This window comes from Quercus robur, chromosome 5, assembly GCF_932294415.1.
Source record: "Quercus robur chromosome 5, dhQueRobu3.1, whole genome shotgun sequence".
Classification (NCBI taxonomy): domain Eukaryota; kingdom Viridiplantae; phylum Streptophyta; class Magnoliopsida; order Fagales; family Fagaceae; genus Quercus; species Quercus robur.
In genome coordinates this window covers 74,038,397-74,060,742 of record NC_065538.1, presented here as the reverse complement: position 1 = coordinate 74,060,742, position 22,346 = coordinate 74,038,397, and the positions used below count along the sequence as shown (strand labels likewise).

The 22,346-nt window shown below is 31.4% G+C and overlaps 2 protein-coding genes across 2 annotated transcripts; one reads left to right on the top strand and one right to left on the bottom strand.

Moving 5' to 3' along the window:
• Positions 1-2,237: 2,237 nt before the first annotated feature.
• Positions 2,238-3,167, top strand: LOC126727026 (uncharacterized protein At4g22160). The gene is made up of 2 exons (XM_050432481.1): positions 2,238-2,827; positions 2,930-3,167. Exons 1-2 carry the CDS (start codon positions 2,394-2,396, stop codon positions 2,976-2,978), a joined length of 483 nt encoding a protein of 160 aa, XP_050288438.1. The 5' UTR covers positions 2,238-2,393; the 3' UTR covers positions 2,979-3,167.
• Positions 3,168-4,821: 1,654 nt separating this feature from the next.
• On the bottom strand, positions 4,822-13,591 carry LOC126727025 (uncharacterized protein At5g08430-like). Its single transcript, XM_050432480.1, has 9 exons — positions 13,004-13,591; positions 10,372-10,451; positions 9,569-9,756; positions 8,207-9,011; positions 7,892-8,004; positions 7,558-7,617; positions 5,951-6,001; positions 5,523-5,593; positions 4,822-5,146 (listed from the first exon to the last, which is right to left on the bottom strand). The coding sequence occupies exons 1-9, from the start codon at positions 13,282-13,284 to the stop codon at positions 4,951-4,953; spliced, it is 1,845 nt and encodes a 614-aa protein (XP_050288437.1). The 5' UTR covers positions 13,285-13,591; the 3' UTR covers positions 4,822-4,950.
• Positions 13,592-22,346: the final 8,755 nt, after the last annotated feature.

Sequence of the window (22,346 nt, the reverse complement as noted above, 5' to 3'; positions counted from 1 at the left end):
TTCTATGTTTGTTGTGTCCTAGATTGATGGACAAAATTAGAGAGGAAACAAACTATTTGGCACCACAAAAAGTCACTTTATCTATTTGGCAAACAGCAGTGGAGCTATTTTAGAGAGGAAACAAACAGCAGTGAAGTTATTTTTTTAGCTATTTGGCACCACAAAAAGTCACTTTATCTATTTTACCTACTCATTTTACAAAACATCCCGTAGCAGTGGATCTATTTTAGCTTTCAACACAATAAAATAATATAAATATCACAATAAAATAATATATCTACTACAATAAAATAATTGCAAAAAAAAAAAAAAAACACCACAAACCGATCATTTGAAGATTCTGAAGAAAAATAAGCAAACCCAAAACCCCAGCCACCTCCACTGCCACCCATAACCCACAACCACCTCCACTATCCACAGGCCACCATTAACATAACCCAAATCCATCAAATTTGCAACAAAATCATTTCAAAAACCAACCAAAATCACACATAAAAACAACCAAAATTCAACAAACCCACAAATCCAGCAACAAAAAAACCCAGGGACAACCAACAAAAAAAACCCACACCACCACCATAGCCAACAACAACCGCCCACAGTAATGGCTTGTGACAACCCACCACCACCACGAACATAGACCACAAACACAACCCAATCAACAACCCACCACCACCACCACCACAAACCCACCTCAACAACCACCACCCACAACTCTGATTTAAAAAAAAAAAAAAAAAAAAAAAATTGAAAGGGAGAAGTGCTAGGTTTGGTTCGGTGAAGAAGAAAGAGTGAATGTGAAAAAGAAAGAGAGAGAAAAGCTTAATTTAATAAAAGAAGAGAGAGTAATTAATTAAAATATAATTTTTTTTCTTTCTACGGTACACATCTATTTTTAGATGCGCACTATAGTTGAGAAGTCAATTTTTTTGACTATAGCTCCATTGCTGTAGCTTTACTTTTGTGATTAGTGGTATTAAAAATAGCAATATAGCTATTTAGCACCACTGCTGTGAGTGCTCTAAGCCCTTTGTGCATACAATTGAATCCTAGTTTTATAACCATATGTTTTGGTCTCTGGTGTGAAAGTTCTCTTCGTTACATAACTCTAGAAATTTGGACATGGTTTTTGCTTTAATGATTTTTTTTATTGTAAACTGAAGTAGATTTCAACTCTTACAAAATTTTAAAAATTTTGAAACAAATATTATCTAGATAACGTATGATGTATCTCAGGCTTTTTTTTTTTTTTTTGGCCAAATATTATGTTTTTGTAAAAAAAAAATTTACTGAAAAGCTTACGCCCAAACTTATTTAATTATGTAGCACATTTTTGAAACTTGAGTTTGCTAACCTTGAATTCCAAGCATTATGGAAAAAATGTGTTATATAAGTAAAAAAAGTTTCAAATAAGTCAAATTGAAGCTTTGAACTCGAGTTCGGAAAACTAGATTTTCACTTAGAACTCAAATTTAGCAAATTCAAATTCTAAAAATGTGATATATAACTAAATAAGTGTGGGCAGATGTTTTTTAGTAAAACAAATTTGCCAAAACGGAATATTAGACAAAAAAGCCCCTTTTTCTGTGATCAATTTTTCACCGTTTTAATTTGAAAAGGAAAATGTTTATGTAAATTTTGTTCCATTTCATAATGAAAAAAAAAAAAAAAAAACTTTTAAAAGTTAGTATTAAAAAGTTCTAAACAATTTATTGAAAACTGAAGTAGATTTAAACTCTTACAAAAAATTAAGAATTTGAAACAAATATTATCTAGATATCATATGACATATCTCAGGCTTCTTTTTTTTGCCAAATATTATGTTTTTGTAATTAAAAAAAAAAAAACTTATTGAATAGCTTAGCCTAAATTTATTTAGTTATGTAGCACATTTTTGGAACTTGAATTTGCTAATCTTGAGTTCTAAGCATTATGGCAAACATGTACTATCCTTCTCACACCTCTACAAACATTTATACTTGTGGTACTGTGATTATTACACACGGTTTATCATACTATACTGGTTTCAGTTAATTCAACTGGTAAAATTTTTGATAGTTTAATAAGCCTACACCAAAAATAGCATAGATTGAAAATTACTTTAAAAAAAACCATACCATACTAAGTATTAAAATATTGTGTGGAAGTTTTATCATTTTATTATTGTTATTATTATTTTTATGTGAGAATAATTTTATTATTCGTTAACCTATGGAATAGAGGTCACTACTCACTAAAGGGTCTCAACAAAAATTGCTTTTCAAAAAGTTTTATCTTTCTCACAATAATTCTGTCTATTACTTGTTGAGAGCATCTCTTCCGCAAAAGGTAACACAGCACAACACAACAATGCAATACTAAGTGCTACTGAGTACTGAGTCACTCACTGACTAATGGCAGAGCAGACCGGTCGAGCCGGACCCAACCGGGCCGTTGGCAACGAAGAGAACCGTCTAAAATACGCCGTTGACGCTGGACTCTTATCCGGCGCACACCCCCACGACGAAGATTCCAATGAACCCCCGGGTTCTGACTCGGAGAGCACCGAATCGGCCACTGAGTCGACTCGGTTCACCGGTCTGGCAGCTAGCTTTCGAGTCTTCTCCGAGTCGCTGCTGAGGATGGAGCGAGCCCAGTTGGAGATGGCCAAGGAGCGGGAGGCCTCGCGATTGGAAGCGGAGAAGCGGCGGGCTGAGTCGGAGGCCGAGTTGACTCGGATGCTGCTCCAGACTCAGCTGCAGATCGCCTCGTTTGCCTCGTCGAGGCAGGGCCCGAGTCGGAAGAGGAAGCGAGTAGAAGAAGGTGACTCGGCTTTAATTTCCGAAAGGTAATGAAAATCATAAGCTTATTGAACTCGTGACTCGGCCGAGTTACTGGTTTATTTAAATCACTCACTGAGTTTGTGATTTTTTGTTAACTATTGTTGCAGGGAAGGAGCTTTGCTGTTCAGTTTAATCCAGTGCAATTTGCTCTTTTGAAGTTCACTTATTATTGCTCTAATTTTATCGCCCGGAAATGTTATGTAATGTTTTTTTTTTTAATAAAAAATAAATAAATTATGTTTTTATTTATTTAAAATAAGTAAATAAATTATGTTATTAGAGTTACTCCATGTTAAAGAATAATTATGAGATAATTGAGAAATATTACATACAATTTACCCACCATCTCCATTTCAATTGATTTTTGTTTCCTGTGAGTATAAGAGTGTATATGAAATTATATCATTTAAAATTTAAAATTAAGTGTTAATATATACTTTTTAGATTTATAATATTTACTTTGAATCAAGAAATGAATTTATTTCAAATAAATTTATTTCTAATTTTCTTGATGTATTCTTGCAATGGTTGTGCTCCATATTTAGATGCTTGTCCTCCTTTTATCTATCAAAGCTATGAATGAATTATGAACAATGCTATGGGATGAGATCACATAAAAACAATGATAGGAGAGAGACTCTAGCAGTTGAGATAATTGGAACTAACAAGTGGATTATGGTCCAATTAAAATGTAAATTTTCCCAAAATAAAGAAAATTATTGAATTGTACATCACTTTCAACAATGCATTTTACTAATTAGAACACATTGAGATTGAATTCAGTAACATATTACATATATACATGCTAAATTCTCAAACACATGAAATCCGCTGGGTTTAATTATGTGAATTTTATCTCAGTTACTTTCTGAACAAAATATCAGACAACCCAGTTTTAACAAATAGAGATACTCCCTATAAGTTTCCCTTCCATTTAAGTGAAAATAAACTAAAAATCTGAGAAATGGGTTTTCAATTATGAGCAAGAAGAAAATCTAGAGGGAGTGAAAGAGGGAGGTCAACTGTTTGCTTTTGATGGAGATTGAGAGCCATGGCCGTGAAATTTATGCTAGAAATGAGCAATTTTCTCTTTGTAAATACAATGATTTTTGATCTCTGTAATATGAGGGCTCTGTATTAGTCCAATAAGGTATGCTTTCGATGTTACCAAGATTCCCAATTCTGGTTCATCTGTTCTATGAACCTATTGCCTTAATTTTTTATTGTTTGGTTATAAGGAAGTAGTGTCTCAATTTTTAGCCAAACTATTTCATTTTCTACGCATGAGATACACTGAAAATCCCATAGACCAATAGTATAGTTGATTGAACTTGAAACTTTTAAGTTTATGTCACGCTGCACAGTCTAATGAGTCTGCCACTTAGGTTCCCTCTTGGGGAGTTTATTACCTTAGTTCATATGACTAGAAATAGCAAAAAGTGGGGAGAATAGAGAGGATCATGGAATTGAAAGGAGAGATGGAAACCTGGATCCATTGACTCCAAATGTACATAAGTATGAACTCCTCAAATTCACGAAAAATCTTATTAATTGGAAAAATTAAGAGAGATTAATAAAAAAGGAGGAAAAACATTTTCCCCATGGGTAGTTCACAATTCTTCTAATTTTCTGGTAAACACCTCACATTTCGTACTCAATTAATTTGACCCTCTTAAATATTTTTTCTTTTTGTAATGAATCCAATAGATTTGTATCCAATAGATTTGTTCTCTTTTGCCTAGTTTTTTCTTTTAACAAATATGAGGCCAGAGAGTTCTCCAATATACCCAGCTCAAGCTTGAGTAATTCTAAATTGCTTCAATTTGTAGCTCAGGAAAGTATGAAAAGAAGCAATATCAATCATCTAAATTCAAATAACATGATGCACAAAAAATATATTAACAAAGCTGTGAAAGTACTGTTTCAAATTTTTAGTTTCTTCAGACTAAAAAACTTGGAAAGGAATTCTCCAAAGCTGGAAAAGATCAAGATAACATGATGCATCTAAAATATATAACATGACATTACTAAAGGGTAAAATATAATTGCATTGGACAACTCTTAAAATTTAAACTATTTTAAGTCACAGCCCTGCAGAATTTAATTCACCAATTAAAAAAAATTCAATTTAAGTACTGGGAGTTTTGGGATCATGCACAATTGATTGTGGTGAGCATGAACTGAGTTGTTTATCAGATTCTGAGTTTCCAGAAGCAACTTCAAGCTCTACAAACTCTGCAACAACCTCTGGCACCTGATTTATCAATCGTTCCTGCTCAGAAGGTTTTTGGAGCAATGCTCTTTGATCTAGATATTGAGATAATGTATAACACGAAGCAGGTTAAGGTCCACGCCATCTACTGAGAAGCAAATGGACAAATAAACAAAGAAGGATGAACCTACACAAGCCAGCAAATGGGTAGAAATGATGCATGAACACATTAGATGAACTCGTTAAAATGACTGCTCAAGTATAAAGATGGGATGAAGTTGGTGAAAGAAAAATAATGATAATTTGTGCATTACATTATAAATCTAGCTTCTTTGGAGAAATTTTTATGATTTTTTAATCCCAAGATAAATTAGCCTTTGTGCTGTTGAGTATTTAAAGGAATAAGAATCTGATATAAGCATTCATTACTTGGAATATGTTAGCAGTCCTGATTCAAAAATAACAAATCATACACCATGAAAGGATATTCTTTTCGCAGGCCCTTCTCATTTGAATAATCAATGCGGTTTTGTAATTGAACCAGCTCTCTCTCAATCCACTACAAAAATTGTGCATCAAATGCAAGAAGGATCAGAAAATGAAGACAAAGCAGTAGATCAAATTGTTTAATAAAATTAGATGACACCAAAGTAAGCAAAAATAAATAAATAAATAAAAAGATAAAACAAATGCATATATGAAAATGATACAACATTTCAGGCGCCATTAACAAAGTTATAAGGATAAAACATTGAATATTGCATTAGATAAAATATAGATGAGATAGCTATCTTTATCATCATGATATTTTGTAAGCATGTTCATTCAAAAGTTATTGATTATTATATGTGTGTGTGTGTGTATATATATCATTTAATGATGCTACTACTACTACTACTAGCATTAAATCACATACATGCTTCATTATATCCGCACGCAGACTTTTGGCCTTCTGTTCTAGCTCCACCTGTCAAACAATGTATTCTGGTTCAGGTTTTGATTCTCCATATTAATCATTAAACTATAGAATGCAAACAAACAAAGAAACTGGGTAAATATCTGACAATTATCTAACAACTGAAAAGTGAAATCCTTATTTCTCATAAACATATTTTATAAAGAACTTACAGAGTTGAAAGAGCTTTCTAGGTTATGTCAAGAAGTGCACAAGCCTCCATGGTGAACCAATAAAAAGAACATGAAAATTCATTATTTCGATGTTTATTAAGAACTAGTTAAAGAGAAATCCAACCGCAAGTTTGTCAAGTTTCTATCAACAGTCTGGACTGACAAGTTACAACAGAAGGACCTAGATGATGGAATCTTCAAAAATTACATATATCAATGATTCACGCAAACATAATTAAAGGTTACTTCTTTTTTTAAACATTGTCATAGGATTAGAATTTACTTTAATCGTTGGAATGAATTTCTGGTGCAGAGTTCTTACAAATGATCAAATGTTTACTCACAATAATAATCATACAACAATCATAACAGCAAAATTTCAGGAGATTATTACCACAAAAGGCAGTCTGAGAATTGAAAGGCATCCCACAACTTCTAAGATTGTTCGACAAGCTCCAGGAAGTCATCTAGTCCTGGAATTTATTTATTTATTTTGTTTATTTATCTGCTTGGTAATTAATTCTTGCATGACTTAATACCAGCATATATGTTTTTGAGATCAGTGTAAATATCTACCTTCTTTACTCTATACATAGTCTCTGCAACCAGTGTTACCGCTTTCCCATAATCTAGGTGATGGTTTCACACAGTTAAGATACACGAAAAGCGTGTAATTATCTAAGTATACCTAGGTAATTGTTTCACGCAACAAATGGACATGAATTGCGTGCAATTATCTAAGTAAATTTTTAAACATACATGCAATGGAAATGAAGAGAATTTCCACAAGATGATGGGATGTTCAAGTTGAGGTGAGAAGATGGTAAGATAGTTTACCAAATTCCTACCAATTTAGAGCTTACGTTTTTTTGATAGATAATTTGTAGCCTTATTTCTGAAGATCTTTTTACAGAATATAGTTGAAGAATTTAGTTCAGATAAAAAAAATGGGTGGCACTTTTAGTTTAGAAAAAGAGATTTCAATGCCAGAAAAAATTGACGTCTAATTAAATTAGCTAGAAAACTTTTCTCGAGAGAACAAAGATAACTTTTCATTGCTTTTTTCTTCTCAAAAACATGTTCTGCCATGGCATAGTTTTCAGATAGGCACCATATGGATTTTCAGTCTTTTCTGTAAATGTAACTGTGTTCAAATCTAAAACTTTAAAATTCATCTCATTGTAGAATAATCATGCATAGGATTGTTCTTCCTTTGCTGTTCTAAAAAATATATCCGTGATAAAATCATTTTTTGGTAATTTATTATTATTATTTTTTATTTCCTTTCTTAAAAAAAAAAAAAAAAAAACTTTTGCCAGATAAGAAACTTTGAAAAGAGTACTTACTAAAAACAACATAAATGAGAGATAACTGCTTATGAATGAGAGAACATACAACAGTCAGTTTTTTGTGCACGCCGTTTTTTACTTTTTGCTGCAAATCCTCCAATTCCTCCTGCAAACAGCACTACACAATTAGCAACACAATGTTGTGGAGGGTATTTCTGATCAACTGAACATACTCCAAACTTACTACTCCAATTTTACGCTAGAAACAACTGTTCAATGGAATTTTTTTTTTTATAAAGACAATGGCTGTTCCTAATTTATTCTTATGAGTTATGACTTGTACCAGAAAAATAATTGGTTCAGCCGATTTTAAATTAATCAACATTTAAAAAAATATTTGCTTCATTTAAAATGAGAAAGTTTCCAAACAATTTAGTTACCTTGGTGAAGTCAGAATCAGACAGCAGGGAAATGCGAATGTCCATTGGCACACTGGAAGCTTGCAGGAGAATTTCACTATTGATTTTACCAGCTGATGAGGTTTCTTTCATGCCTGAGACCGTAAAAAAAAAGGAGGGAGAATAAATATTATAAAAGAAAAGAAATCAATCATTAGTTATTGAAGATAATGGTTAACGTTTAGTTTAACAGACTATCTTATTAAAGAAACCAGACAATTCAAGCAAGAGACCAAGCTTATCTTATCTGAAATATTAACACAATGCTAGCAGATCACTTTGCTTTGTAACAATTACCTACAACTTGGGCAAGCTGGTGAGAATTTTTCTGCAAGTAATCCATAGGGTCATTTTTAACTTTCACAAGACTCCCCACTATTTTTCCACTAAAGCTATCGCGGTCCTTCAATAACACCTCCACTAAGCTCCTCCGTAAGTATAGAAGCTTTATGTTTTCAGTAATTATGGAGGCATAGCCTGTTTGTTGGAAAATTCTTTCAACTTCCTCTGACGGAGATTTATCTGAGCTCAATATTGTCTTCTTCTTAGACGGTAGCCTGAAATTTTCATTTTTGACTCTGGAATTGGTTTTATCTTCATGCTCAATTTCATCCTCCTCTGACTGCACCAAGTTCTCAGCAAAATGTACATCCAAAAGATTATATATACGGTTCTTAGAAACTGATTTCTTTCCAAAAAGAGAATGCAACCTTTCATCACAAAGGACCTTCTTCTTCTTTAATGGGTCTAGAAGTTTGTTTTCTTGAATGTATTCAAAAATGAGACGATCAACATCGAATTGTGTTAACTGTTTGGTTATATCTTGACCCAGGGATTGGAGAAATTCAATGAGAGGTTTTGATCCCCATCCCATGAACACTTGCGCCTTGGACTTCCTCCGCTTGCACAAAGGCCTATGCTGTTCCATATCATCCAAATCACACAGAGATCTTATCAGTTCATCTTCATTTTCACTGTTCTTCATCTTGGCTTTTGTATTACTGACATCATCCAAAGTCAGGCCTTCTTCATCCTTTACAATATCCCAATATTCCTTGAACAGCCCCTCATAAGTATCTCTGTTATTAAAGTCTATCTTGCCCTGAAAAATCAACAACCATACAAGCAAGGAAGAAACAAAAAATAGACATAAATAAATGCTCCATTGACAATAAAAAGTAATTTTCCAGAAACAGAAAAACAAATTCAATCAACTCTCTTTAGTGATTATGCCAATGATTTTGTCATTTTTTATATAAATGTGAATCCTTAGCTCAATTATCTAATAAAAGATGATGCAATGAAGAGCAGAGATAATAGAGGCTGCTTGAAATCCAACTTCTCTCTCTTTGACATGCACACAAATTTGAGATTTTTTTTTTTTGGGCAAGTTACACAAGCACCTTGTGGATCTTGAACCCATGACCTCCATCTCATTATTAAGGAGGAAGTGTCATTTGACCTAGAGCTCACTGGCCAGTGGCTTCACTCCAATTTGAGATCTTAGCACCCCATTTTGGTAAACTTCTAAAAAGTTGACTGCAGTCATAATCTCTACAGAGTTTCATCAGCCCAAAACCCTATTTGGGTAATGAAAAGGATGTAGCAGAGGGGAAACCTATATATTTCACACTAAGTTTGTAGGATTGCATCACATACCCCATCAGAATCATACTCCACGTTTTCTTCTGCACATAGAACAAGCTTCAAACACTCACTGCAGAATCCCTTCTTCCCACGAGTTGGTGCAAACTCAGCAGCATTCATGCAGCACTCACATATGGCATAAGGACAGCAAAAGCACTGAAACTTTGGAGATTTATGGCATATTGAGCAATAGTGCCAATCTGACATGTAAAGGTTATCATTTAATAATTTTGCAAAGCAAGTGTGTGATTGAAAATGTGATGAGACAAAATTCCAGTGTGATAAAAAAACTATTAAGTAGGAATTCAGTGCAAAATAGGAAGTTTCAACATATATTGAAGTCCTATTAGTAGGATCAGTTAAAACATGTTAAACTAATTGTAGTATAAATAGTACTGAGAAGTTTTTTTATACTAATTTCTTGTGAGGTGATAATTCACACATAAACACACTACATTTATAAAATAAATAAATAAATAATATAAAAAATAAAATAAAATTGTTAGAACAGAGAGCTTTTAATAGTTGATTTTTTTTTTTTTTTTTTTTTTTTTTTTTTAAATTTGGAATAAAAAAGTGTAACATAGGAGAATCAGAATCATTTATTAAGATTGGAATGATCTTAGAAGATAGCCAAACGATCGAGCATGAGCCTTCATGCATGCTAGATCTACCAAATTCGTGCCATACTTGATAAGCAAATGTTTTGATGGAAAAGACAGTACACAATCAAATCCTAACTTATTTATTAAAAAAAAAAAAAAAAATCAAATCAAATTCGAACTTATCAAAGTTGAAAAATGTAAATGGCTTACTGCAAGTCCAGCTTTCTCTGCCCTCCAAAAATGAAACTTTCTTTCCCACACATCCAGGATGATAAACTTTTAGACAATCCCTGGAATCAGCAGATACATGAATAAAATAATGTAGACAACGATCTATGTAGAGCAATTAAAGGATCATTCTGTTTATATGGAATCCCCAAAGAAGCACAAAGAAACACACACACACACACACATATAGTATTGAATCAAGATTATCATGTTACTTATTAAAAAAAAAAATCTACACGATCGTGTTATTTTACTTGATCAGCTCCACTAATTTTTCACTCTCAAAAAAGCATACCAAAATTTTCACATGTATATTAAACTGTCAAGCTTGTTAGAACCTAGTTGCTGACAAATCCAACATGTGCCAAATCGCAAGTTTCTTAAATTTCGTCAAGCCATATTTGAGAAGCTAATGAAAAACAATACAATCAAATGATATGCAAATGGTCCTTTGAGACGTGATGAATTACTACATTAGCTAAAAGACACATATGCTTCTTTAACATTCAAATTCTGGAATGCATATGTTCAAGTTTCAACAGCAGTAAAACAAAGGGTTCGTCATTAGAAGATATTTTCCATAATTTTAGAATAAACTGTGAACCACTTGGCACTCTCCGAATTCAACTAATATATTTGGCAAATAAGTACAACGTTGCTCCAAACCTACAACAATGCCTCAAAGAAAATTCCCAACCTGAGCAAAATCAAACCAAATACAATTGGAAACTCCATTGACATGATACTCATTTATGACCCCTTTACTCTTTACTGAGATGCTCCTCCACAAACATAATACACAACATTGCAGCAAGTAGTTAACATAACTTATATGCTATGGATACTGGATGGATTATAAGGCAGCAAAGAGCTCTTTCTGATGATGGTATTTTAATTTAAAGAGCTAAGAGCTTAGAAAAATGTAAAACAATACATGATAGTAAAGTGTAATTTAAATAAGATTATACAGGGACACTAGGGGTGGTGGGGTCATGCATTTGGCCTATAAACAAAACCCTTTACAAGGGATCATGGGTTCCTACTGACTAGAAAATAAAAAGGGATCAGAGCAAACAAAATTTTCAGTTTAAACGGCCAAGAGGTAATCATGACTCATGAGCTAGCATTTCTATATTATCATTTTAAGACCATGTAACAAATGAGATTATGAGATTCTGCATAGGGTCACCATAGGTAATTCACTTGAAGGAAGCTTTCAAAAAGGGAGACAAAACATCATTTCATGTTTTTACAAGACAAAACACAAACCAATCAAAAAAAAAAAAGTAGAGATTAAATGATTTCATAAACTTGTTATAAGTTATGCTGTAGAGAAAAGCTGGCTGAGAGGATTGCAGATTTTATTTTATTTTGTCAAAGATAATTAGCCTTTTCAATTTTGATGTTGGTTTATCATATACACATTTACTAATCCCGATTTTGCAATTATATATATATATATATATATCACACACACAAGTGAAGAATCAAGATTATTTTAATTGATGATCCATAACCATAACTGACTCCATAGTTTTGAGACCAAGGCATTGCAGTGTAGTTGTATATAAACGTTCACTAAACAAGTATGTTTCTTTTCAAGTAAGAGAGGGTTCTTTCTAACCAAGTAGGTAATTATCTATCTCTACACCCGTGTTGAATTTTTATGCTGGTTTCATAAGCTCAGACTGGTCCGTAAAAACTATGAGCAGAAAGTAAATGAAGCACGAAGGGAAAAAATAAAAATCTAAAAAGTATAATATATTTTCTTCTAACTATTCTAAAGGCCGTACTACTTAAAAAAAATCATTATAATGAGATTTATTTAAAAAATGAAATAGACATTCTCTGTTCGCTTGTACCATCTCGTATTTTTTTTTATATTAATATATTTTTTCATACATAGGAATGAATCCCACAGTCATTAAATATACCACCATTCTTTTTTTTGAGAGAATTAAATATACCACCATAATGTAAGCATAGAAAGATATAAAACCATAAGGACACGATATAAAACCAATATATTCTTTCTTTCTCACTGTAGACCCTGTTTGGTATGACAACTCAAACACTACTCAACACACATTTTTTACATTTCAAATACACTTTAACACTTTTCAACACACCTTTTCACCTACACATATATCAAAAACACCCAAAATACCTTACTCAAACTTAGTTACCAAACAGACCCTATTTCAGTTTTTAAACACAACATTATACATATTTTCACATTTTTTTTCACTCATATGTATTTTCATACATATTTTCAAACAACAAATCACATGTTTTTAATTACGCGCAGCAAACACCCCATAGTTACTGGTTTGGATACCCCACTTTTTCAAAGCACAGGCATCTAAAATTACACAATTACCCTTAATCCCAATAAAAACAAAATTCCAAAACAATGATTTTTTTTTTTTTTTTTTGGAGATGTACCAAACAAAACAATGATTCTAATGTGAGACAAAAACAAAAAAACAGATCTTTTCAGTCAACAACAGTACTGGAATTTCCACACAAACAAATAGTTTCTTTTCTTGCTTGATCAAAATCCAAAATAAAATAAATGAAATAAAATAAATAATTAAAAAAAAAAAAAACTGACCCGAGCTCGCAGATAATTAGCTTTCCACCATCTTTGCAAACGAAACACCAATCTTCGGCAACATTCTCTTTATCAATCTCTTCGGCATTGTCACTCTCTTCCTTAATCCTTTTCCTTCTTCTCTCGTACATCATCATCTCAGACGACCCTTTCTCTTTCTCACTCTCTCCCTTGATCCTTTTCCTTCTTCTCTCGTACCTCATCATCACCATCTTTGACCCACCATCTTTCTCATTCTCTTTGTTAATGCTTAGCCTTCTCGAGCACCTCCTCGTCATCATCTTCTTCTTCTTCAGATTCTCTTACTATCTCTCTCTCTCTGTGGGAAGAGAGAAAACAGAGAGAGAAGTCAGAGCTAAGTTTGACAAAATGGGTTTTAATAATTCAGTACGAGAGTGAACCCAATTGTTTTGAAATTTTGGCCCATGATCCTCGGAGTCACTGATTTATCAAACAGACCAATTTCTTCGAAAACAAGGTTGAGGCCGACTAGGATTCTTCTACCCAATTTAAAAAGTGTATAATAGTGATGGGAATATGGAGTACTAGTATTACTTAACCGCAATTTCTTTGATTTATTTTTTTCTTTTTGAGTAAAAGTACTTTTTATTTAAAGTAAAAACACCTCAGCAAAACGAAACAAAAAAAAAAGAAAAGGAAAAAGATAAATAATAATTCTCAAAAAGGAAAAAGAAAAATAATTGTGGGTACCTAAGGCATGCTTTGCAACGTCCTCGGCATGCTTGCAACGTCCTAGTCGTCCCACATCGAATAAAAACCCCCCCACTTTCTACCTTATAAGCATTGACGCGAAGGAGTAGCATGCTGAGGACGGCCAAGGACGTTGCTTGCATGCCTAGGACGTTACCAAGCATGCCTTAGGTACCCACAATAATAATTTTGTGTATGTTTTTTTTTTTTTGCTAATCAATTTTATGGATTTGGCTACTTTTTTTAACCGGACATGTCCTTTTGTTTTAAATATATAATTGCAAGTTGTAGTGAGTTTTAATATTCACATTTTATTTAGTTAGTGCATGATGTGGTAATCTCTCATTAAAATAAAAGAAGATTCATTTTAAAAAAGTACTGGAAGTAAACCAAACCTCAATTTTATCATATGGTTAAACCTCACAAACATTATCAAGAATAAGAATTAATAAAGTCTCTAATGGTTGAATAAAAGATTTAAGGTTCAATCTCTACCTACCCTAAAAAATAATTGATATTTGGTCAAACGACAAAGAACGCAATCATAAAAAATTCTCTAAAAAACAAAAAGAATGCCAATGACTATAGAAAGATTCTTGTTTTTTTTTGTAAAATTGACCAAAAAAAAAAAGAAATCCAAATTTGATTGCTCGTTGTTTGATTAAAATTGTGTCGGTCAAACATCATGAAAAGAATTTCAAGTTCCTACCAATTATGTAGTAATTTAAAAAACTACTAAAGTAGATTTTTTAATCACATCATATCATATACTATAGAATAAAATTTGATTCTAAAAAATTAGAACAATTGAACAAGTGGCTAAGGCCCTGTTTGGATTTTTATTTTATCACTCATCACTCCTCACTCAATTTTCGTTACGCATCACTCATCACTTAAAATACCCCAACTCTCTACAAAAAGTCTGTTTGACACCATTACTCAACTTGTTATCACTCAAAATTTTCAACTATTTGTGGGCCCCATACTTATAACTTGGTGTAGCTTTTACCCTTTTTTTTTTTTTTTTTTTTCCTTTAACCCCTAGTATCCGAACTCAGTGAAAAAAAAAAAAAAAAACCCCAGAAACCTAATCCTAGTGAAAAAAAAAAAAAAAAAAATTAGAAACCCAAACTCACTGAACCTAGTGAAAGAAAAAACTTAATAAAGAAGACCAAGACGTAGCGTGAAAAGGAAAAGAAAAAAGAAGAAGAAGTCACCTAGTGTGAAAGGAAAAAGAAAAAAAGAAAAGAAAAGAAGAAGATGAAGTTACTGAACCTAGTGATGAAAAAAAAAAAAAAAAAGAGGGTCAAAAGTTGCGGCTAACTTTGATCGTGGGACCAACTTTGTAGTTTTAATTACAGAAATGCAATTAAAAACAGAATTATGGAAAATGAAAACACCTAAAGTGTGTTTTCAATTTCCATAACTCATCACTCAAAAATTAGAGAATTGAGTGATGAAAACAATAACTGGAAACAAAATCCAAACAAGCCTCTCAATCATGGGTCCTACCATTTTTTAGTTATGGGTGATGGAAATAGAGTTATGAGTTATGGAAACATGAAATTCAAACACCCCCTAAACTTTCATTAGTTATTAAATAAATTTACTTATTTTTTATTAATTCTTAGGATGGTTTAATTGAACTAAAAAACTCTATTACTTATTCTTTGGGGTTCAATCTCTCCTTATGCTAAAAAATGATTGATGTTTTGGTCAAACAACAAAGAACGCAATCATAAAAAATTCTCTAAAAAACAAAAAGAGCGCCAATGATTATAGAAAGATTCCTGTTTTTTTGTAAAATTGACCAAAAAATAAATCCAAATTTGATTGCCCGTTGTTTGATTAAAATTGTGTTGGTCAAAAATCATGAAAAAAATTTCAAGTTCCTAACAATTATGTAGTAATTAAAAAATTACTTAAGTAAATTTTTTAATCACATCACATCATATAATGTAGAATAAAATTTGATTCTAAAAAATGAGAACTGAACAAGTGGCTACACTTTCATTAGTTATTAAATAAATAAATTTATTTTTTATTAATTCTAAGGATGGTTTAATTGAACTAAAAAACTCTATTACTTACTCTTTGGAGTTCAATCAAACTCTATACTAAAAAATGATTGATGTTTTCGTCAAACGATAAAGAATGCAATCATCAAAAATTCTCTAAAAAACAAAAAGAACACCAATGACTCTAGAAAGATTCCAGTTTTTTTGTAAAATTGACCAAAAAATAAATCCAAATTTGATTGCCCGTTGTTTGATTAAAATTGTGTTGGTCAAACATCATGAAAAGAATTTCAAGTTCCTACCAATTATGTAGTAATTTAAAAAACTACTTATGTAGGTTTTTTAATCACATCATATCTATACTGTAGAATAAAATTTGATTCTAAAAAATTAGAGCAATTGAACAAGTGGCTACACTTTCATTAGTTATTAAATAAAATTTTTTTTTTATTAATTCTTAGGATGGTTTAATTGAACTAAAAAACTCTATTACTTATGTTTCAAGAAATTAAAAATTTTATATTCCAACTAAAATTTAATTTTAATTTTAATTTTTTTTAAAGATAGTTTAATGTAAGTAAAGTTCTATTATTTGGGTTCCAAGAAATTTATAATTCTATTCTAATGAATGCTCTATTATAAATTTTCAAGAAATTTAAAATAAGATTTAATATTTTTATATTTAATTATTTTAATCAGCTATAATAATTTTAATATAAACAATTTTTGTGTCAAATAGCTCAAGTATGATGAATTTATTACAATAATAATTAAATAATATAAATAAATTATTATAGTTTCAAGTGGCTCATTAATTATTATGAAAGTTTAGATAATATTTACGAAATATTTTTTTCTTTTAAATAAGATTTTGAATTAATTTGCCCACGCATCACACAAACGCGTTACTAGAATTTTTTTAATAAAAAAATATTATCAATACTTTATAATAAAATTTGACTCTTAAAAATCATGGTTATCTTACCTAATTGACATGTGTATTGTTTTAATAAAATTTTTGCATTTAACTTATTTAATACTTATGGACCTATTTTTATTTTTTAATAATTCATATCAACTTTTTAGTTATAGTTTTTAACTATTGTTTAATTGTTAACCTATTTTGTGATTATCAACATTTTAAATCGTTTTTATCACTTCTTAATTATAGTTTTCTTAATTTATTATTTATACATGAACCTTTTTTTTTAATAATAGAAACAGAACCATGTAAACTTTTTTTTTTTTTTTTTTCAAATTCTTCTTTTTTAAGAATCAACAGCAGCAAACACTTTTTTTTTTAATCAACAGAATATTTTATCGACAATTACACTAACAAATCTAAATTTAAATTTCAAAATTTGAAATTTGAAATTTGATCTTGTTAGTGTGATTGTTGATCCCATACATGACCACACTTATCTCGCGTGGGGCACATTCTGGAGGAGATCCAACAGGAACAGCTTCTGGCAGAAGATTCTCCTCTTCCGGTTTCGGAGCCTCTTATTTTGATTTTGATTCACTCTCTTGATTAAAGATATTTATGATTCCTATGATTTCTCTCAGAAAAAAGAAGAAGGGGACTTCACTATTTCAAAATTTAAACCATAACAAATTCTTACGGTACCGTTTTTATTATGGGATTTCCTTTGCCAAAACAAATTCTACCGTCTTCCTCTTTCCTCAATTGTTTTTTTATTTTTTTATTTTTTTGAGAAACACTTTCCTTGATTGTTATCCTTTCTTTCATTCCTATCTTTCTAAATATAATAGCGAGTGATTTGTTATAAACAAATCTTTTAAGAGTAATAGGAGAGATACAAATTATTTTACAAAAAAAAAAAAAAAAATACAAATGTCTAATATGATGTGTGATTATTGGTAAATTAAAAAGTGATATTAATGGTGGGTTTGGATGAAAATCAATAAAAAATTGACCACAACATCAATTTGTAAAAATAGTTTGTGTCGGTAGCATTATAACTCAAATGAGAAAGTAAGTTTATCAATACAAATATTAAGAATTTAAGAAAATGTTTATATATAATAATAAATAATTATTGTATAGAAAATAAAAATGATAATTACACTGTATTTTTTTAGGGAAAAAGACAACAATTAATTATACAAGGGTATATAATAATAAAATAAAATACCCAACAAAAAAAAAATTAATTAATACATATTATATATTCTCTTACTTTTTCTTCTCAAAGTAAAGGAAATTTACATCAATTTTTCATTTTCTCACTTTTTTGGTCCATATATTTATCAAATCAATAATTATTTTATGTATTTGACAACTTCGTCATTTCTTTGACATTATGTCAATTACACACGACAACTACCAAACACATACCAATAAAATTTCTTGAGATATCACATACCATAAAATTTGGTATCTTTAATTTGAATGCTCCAATCCAACTTTTCTATTTCCTCCCTTCCTTTTCCACATTTTTTGTCCTTTTTCTTTTTAGCTGTATCTAATAATGGGGAGCTTTAGACTTACTATCGGGTCTTAGTAGCGAATATTGTCTTTTTTTGAAACGTGTTTTTGTCTGGAGCCTAGCTCAATTGCAAATTCAAATGATATTTTTTGTGAGCTTTCATATATAGAAGTTGGACTCAAGAAGAACCGATTTTGTGATGAATAAATGTGTTTGCTTAATAGGTATTTTTGGTATTGGTGTATTGTTTATTGATATGTTTTTGAAGGGTTGATACTAGCTAGGTCAAACTAATTGTCTTCTCTCTTTTTTTTTTTTTTTAGAAGAATTAAATTCATTGTGTTAAAAGTTAAGGATACTAAATTAAGCTACATGAAGGGTGTGTTTGGATACCGTTTATTTTGCTGAAACTGAAAATTATTGCTGAAGGTATTGTAGATAAAAGAAAAAGTTAGTTCAAATAATATAGTGAGGCCTATGAATAGTGCCAAAAAGTGTAGTGGAGCCCATGAATAGTAGCAAAAATAAATTGAATAGTGAAATAATATTAATTTTTCATTCTTATCCAAACGCACACGAAGACAGCTAAATACTATAGTTTAACTCAAGGATCCATATGTTTTATAAATCCATATAGGTTATAAAAACTAGCCTCATCACATGCATTTCGTGCGTGCAATAAGGCTTTTTTTTTAGGAAAAAAAAAAAAAACTCTGTGTTTTTATTATATATATAATTTTTATTTTGCAAATCTAATTTATAAGTGGATAAAGCAATTTGAAAATTAACAGGAAAGTGGTCTTATTTTTTAGACAATATTTTAGTGGGAGTTAGAGTTGCATATTTACCGAATTGTCTTTTAGTTTTGTCTCTACTTCCTCTATGCACATAACAAAATCTGGCACATGCATGTATTGCATACTTATTTAGATTATGAGTAACCTTATTAGCTTCTCTCTTAGAGCATTCACACCCGGTTTCTAAAATATATCTCATTTTACTATCTTAAAAACTACTTTATTTATTATACCATACCATTTTACAACACACCCAACATCCCATTTTTTATTTTTCTATACAACATATTAAAATAATATATCTACACAATAAAATATATTTTTTTCTCTCTCTCATTTTTCTCTTTCTCTGTCTCTTAACCACTACCCAAAACCTAGACCCAAAATCCTCAGCACAAAAACTCATCCCAAACCCCAAATCCACAGCACAGAAACTCAACCCAACCATCATCAACACAACCACCTCCCAATTTAAGCACAGTTTAAACTTACAATTTAGAATATAAAATCTTTGATTCTTGATATTTTGTTCTTTATGTACCCACGTATTTCTGAAACAGACTATGGCACATGCCCATAAGAAAACTGAACCTACAATTAGAGAACTTATATAAACTAAAGAATAAAGATTCATTAAAGCCTCACTGGGTTGCCAAACAAGAATAGTCTAAATGAAGATGACATCCAAACTTTTCTAAAAATTAGAAAGAATACAGTTCAACAGTAAACATCATATTTGAGATTAACTTGGCATCTGACTCATTACAGAAGGCCAACCACGACACCACCCCGATCAATTATCAACAACACAACCGCCACCCACCGATCCACCACCACGACAGCACCCCGATCTGCCACATCAAACCATTAGACCCACAAAGCTTGATTCAAGGAAAGAGAGAGAAAAAGAAAAGAAAAGAAAGGGAAGAGATATCAAAGAGAGACAAAGAGCGACAAAGAGGGAAGAGATCTACCTAAGCCACTAGACCCATGCCACCGTAACCACCTACTCATCCCGCCACAACCACTTGCCCATGCCACCAGACCCACACCACCGCACCACCTAATCCACGCTGTATGATTTGAGATACACTAATGCATGGGCACCGATCCACACAGAGAGGGATGAGAGAGAGGGAAGGATTGAATGAGAAAAAGAGAAAAAAAAAGAGGGATAGGGAAAGAAAGAGAGCGCAAATAGTAACAGGTGAGAGAGAGAGAGGAGATGAGCTTTGAGAGAGAGAGAGAGAGAGAGAGAGAGAGAGAGAGAGAGAGAGAGGAGTTGAAAGACAAAAGTCAAAGAAAACAAAAGGTGAAAAAGGGAATAAAATATAAATATTTTGGTTTACAATTGTGCTACAATGCCATCATACATTTAGGATGGCACTATAGCATAATTGCAAATTTTTTGCAATGGTAAGATTTTGCAAGACCAGGTAATGGGCTATTTTTGTGCCTTGATACTAAAATATAGCAAAAATTTGGCATATAGAAGACCCAATGCAAATGCTCTTAGTATGAGAGTAACATTCATTCTTAAAAAAAGTATAAGAGTAACGTAATTGAGTAAAAGGCCTACAACAGAGCCTTACATCAAATTTTCACTATCATTGATCAAAGCTTTCATTAGCACTGGAGAGTCCCCCTACATGACAACTTGATTGATCCCTATCTCTGAAGCAAACTAAAGTTCCTTATGTTAGGATATGTGCCCTTAAATCCTATTGTATGATGCTATGTATGACATTATGTTGTGATTAATAAAGTTTTTTTTTAATTTAATTAATTTATTTATTATTATCTAAAATAATGGTAACATGAATATTTTGACATTATCATATAGTCCATGAGATGCACAATATGTGATTTATGTGATTTAGTCATAAAAAATATAAATCATAAGTTTTTTGTAAACTTAGAATTTTAGTTTGTAGTCGATGATGAAATTGGGCATTTCATCTACGAAGACTATAACATATCAACTAAGATGATTTGTCTTGATCATGAAAATGGGGACTTCTAGTTGATATGTTGATATGTTTTAAGAGTTAAGACATACTGAACTGGATTGCTATGAAATTTATTATTCTACTAACGACTGTCAAATAAATAATAAATCTCATGACTTCTATTAACATCAACTCTTAATCCTGAGAGAATAATGAACCTAATCATGAAGTGTAGGTTGTTTTGATATATCAGGAGTGAGATCTAAAGTCATGACCAAAACCTCAGTATGTTGGGTAGCCATATTTAGTATCGAGGGAACATATATTCTCAAGATGGAATTCATAATCTCTATAAAATCTTCCCTTAAGATAAGTTTAATGGGTTTGGTTATTCAGAGTGTTGGCCTAACCACTTTAGTAAGGAGTTACTAAAGTATATATTTATGTAATTGGGTTTCATAAATATATGATGAATAACTTAAAAGATTAAATTGGATACTCAAGGATTAAGATGTAGTAATCTTCAAAGTGGTAGTCAACACTCATGATTTTGTATTACTACGAATATTTTATGAAGGGGTTGAATGTATAATAAAGTCTTGGATATAATTTATTAATAAGGCCTAAAGTGCAACTATATTTATATAGTGGTATTAAATATAGTTAATGGTAATTTTGGACTTGTCAAGAGTTGACAGAAAAGCCCAAAACCCATTGGAGCTAGTGTCTTATTTGTCCCTTTTGATCCCACTCCAAGCCAACTAAAACCCAATTGGAATGGCCTAAAAGGCTAGCCTAATTAGATAATCAGTTATATATTATAAGGAGAGAAACATACATAATTTTGTATTGCATATGAAAGTTTATGAAATGTTGTGTATGTGAGTGTAAGCCACTCTTTTATTCTCTTGAACTGATTGAGAGACTACACTTCTTGGGCATAAGTGGAATTGGAGTGAAGATTAAAAGTGTTCCTAAGTACTTCTAATATTTGGTTTTGAATTTCACCGCACCAAGGTACCCTTTCTTATTCTTAAATTCTGAAACTTACATATTATATGTTATCAATTGCGAATGAAGTAGATCCGTTAATTTTCCGCTGCGTATGTTTTGTATGTGATACAAACATGTGTTTTTCTAACACCTTAGAGTGGCTAAGGCTTCAATTTCCTCTAGGCAGTAAGCTTGTGGAAGTTGTTACAAGAGAGATGCAATCACCAAGCATTGGTTATTTCGAACAACCACTCCAATCCCGGATTTAGTTGCATATGAGAAGATGGCTCTATCAAAATTGATTTTAAACAAATCATTTGGTGGATGGCTCCAGTGAACATGAGGGTGAGGAAGACAAGGCTTCAGAGGAGGTTGTATTGCTTGAAACTCCTCGTATTGGTCTTTAGACACCTAGGCAATTATAT

Bases quoted from the DNA above. Each gene is read 5' to 3' on its own strand.
- LOC126727026 (XM_050432481.1), top strand. From the start codon at position 2,394: ATGGCAGAGCAGACCGGTCGAGCCGGACCCAACCGGGCCGTTGGCAAC. The intron at 2,828-2,929 runs GTAATGAAAATC...CTATTGTTGCAG, and splicing joins TCGGCTTTAATTTCCGAAAG to GGAAGGAGCTTTGCTGTTCA.
- LOC126727025 (XM_050432480.1), bottom strand. From the start codon at position 13,284: ATGATGACGAGGAGGTGCTCGAGAAGGCTAAGCATTAACAAAGAGAAT. The intron at 10,452-13,003 runs GTCAGTTTTTTT...TGCTGATTCCAG, and splicing joins CTAATTATCTGCGAGCTCGG to GGATTGTCTAAAAGTTTATC. The intron at 8,005-8,206 runs GTAATTGTTACA...TTACGGTCTCAG, and splicing joins CCAGCTTGCCCAAGTTGTAG to GCATGAAAGAAACCTCATCA.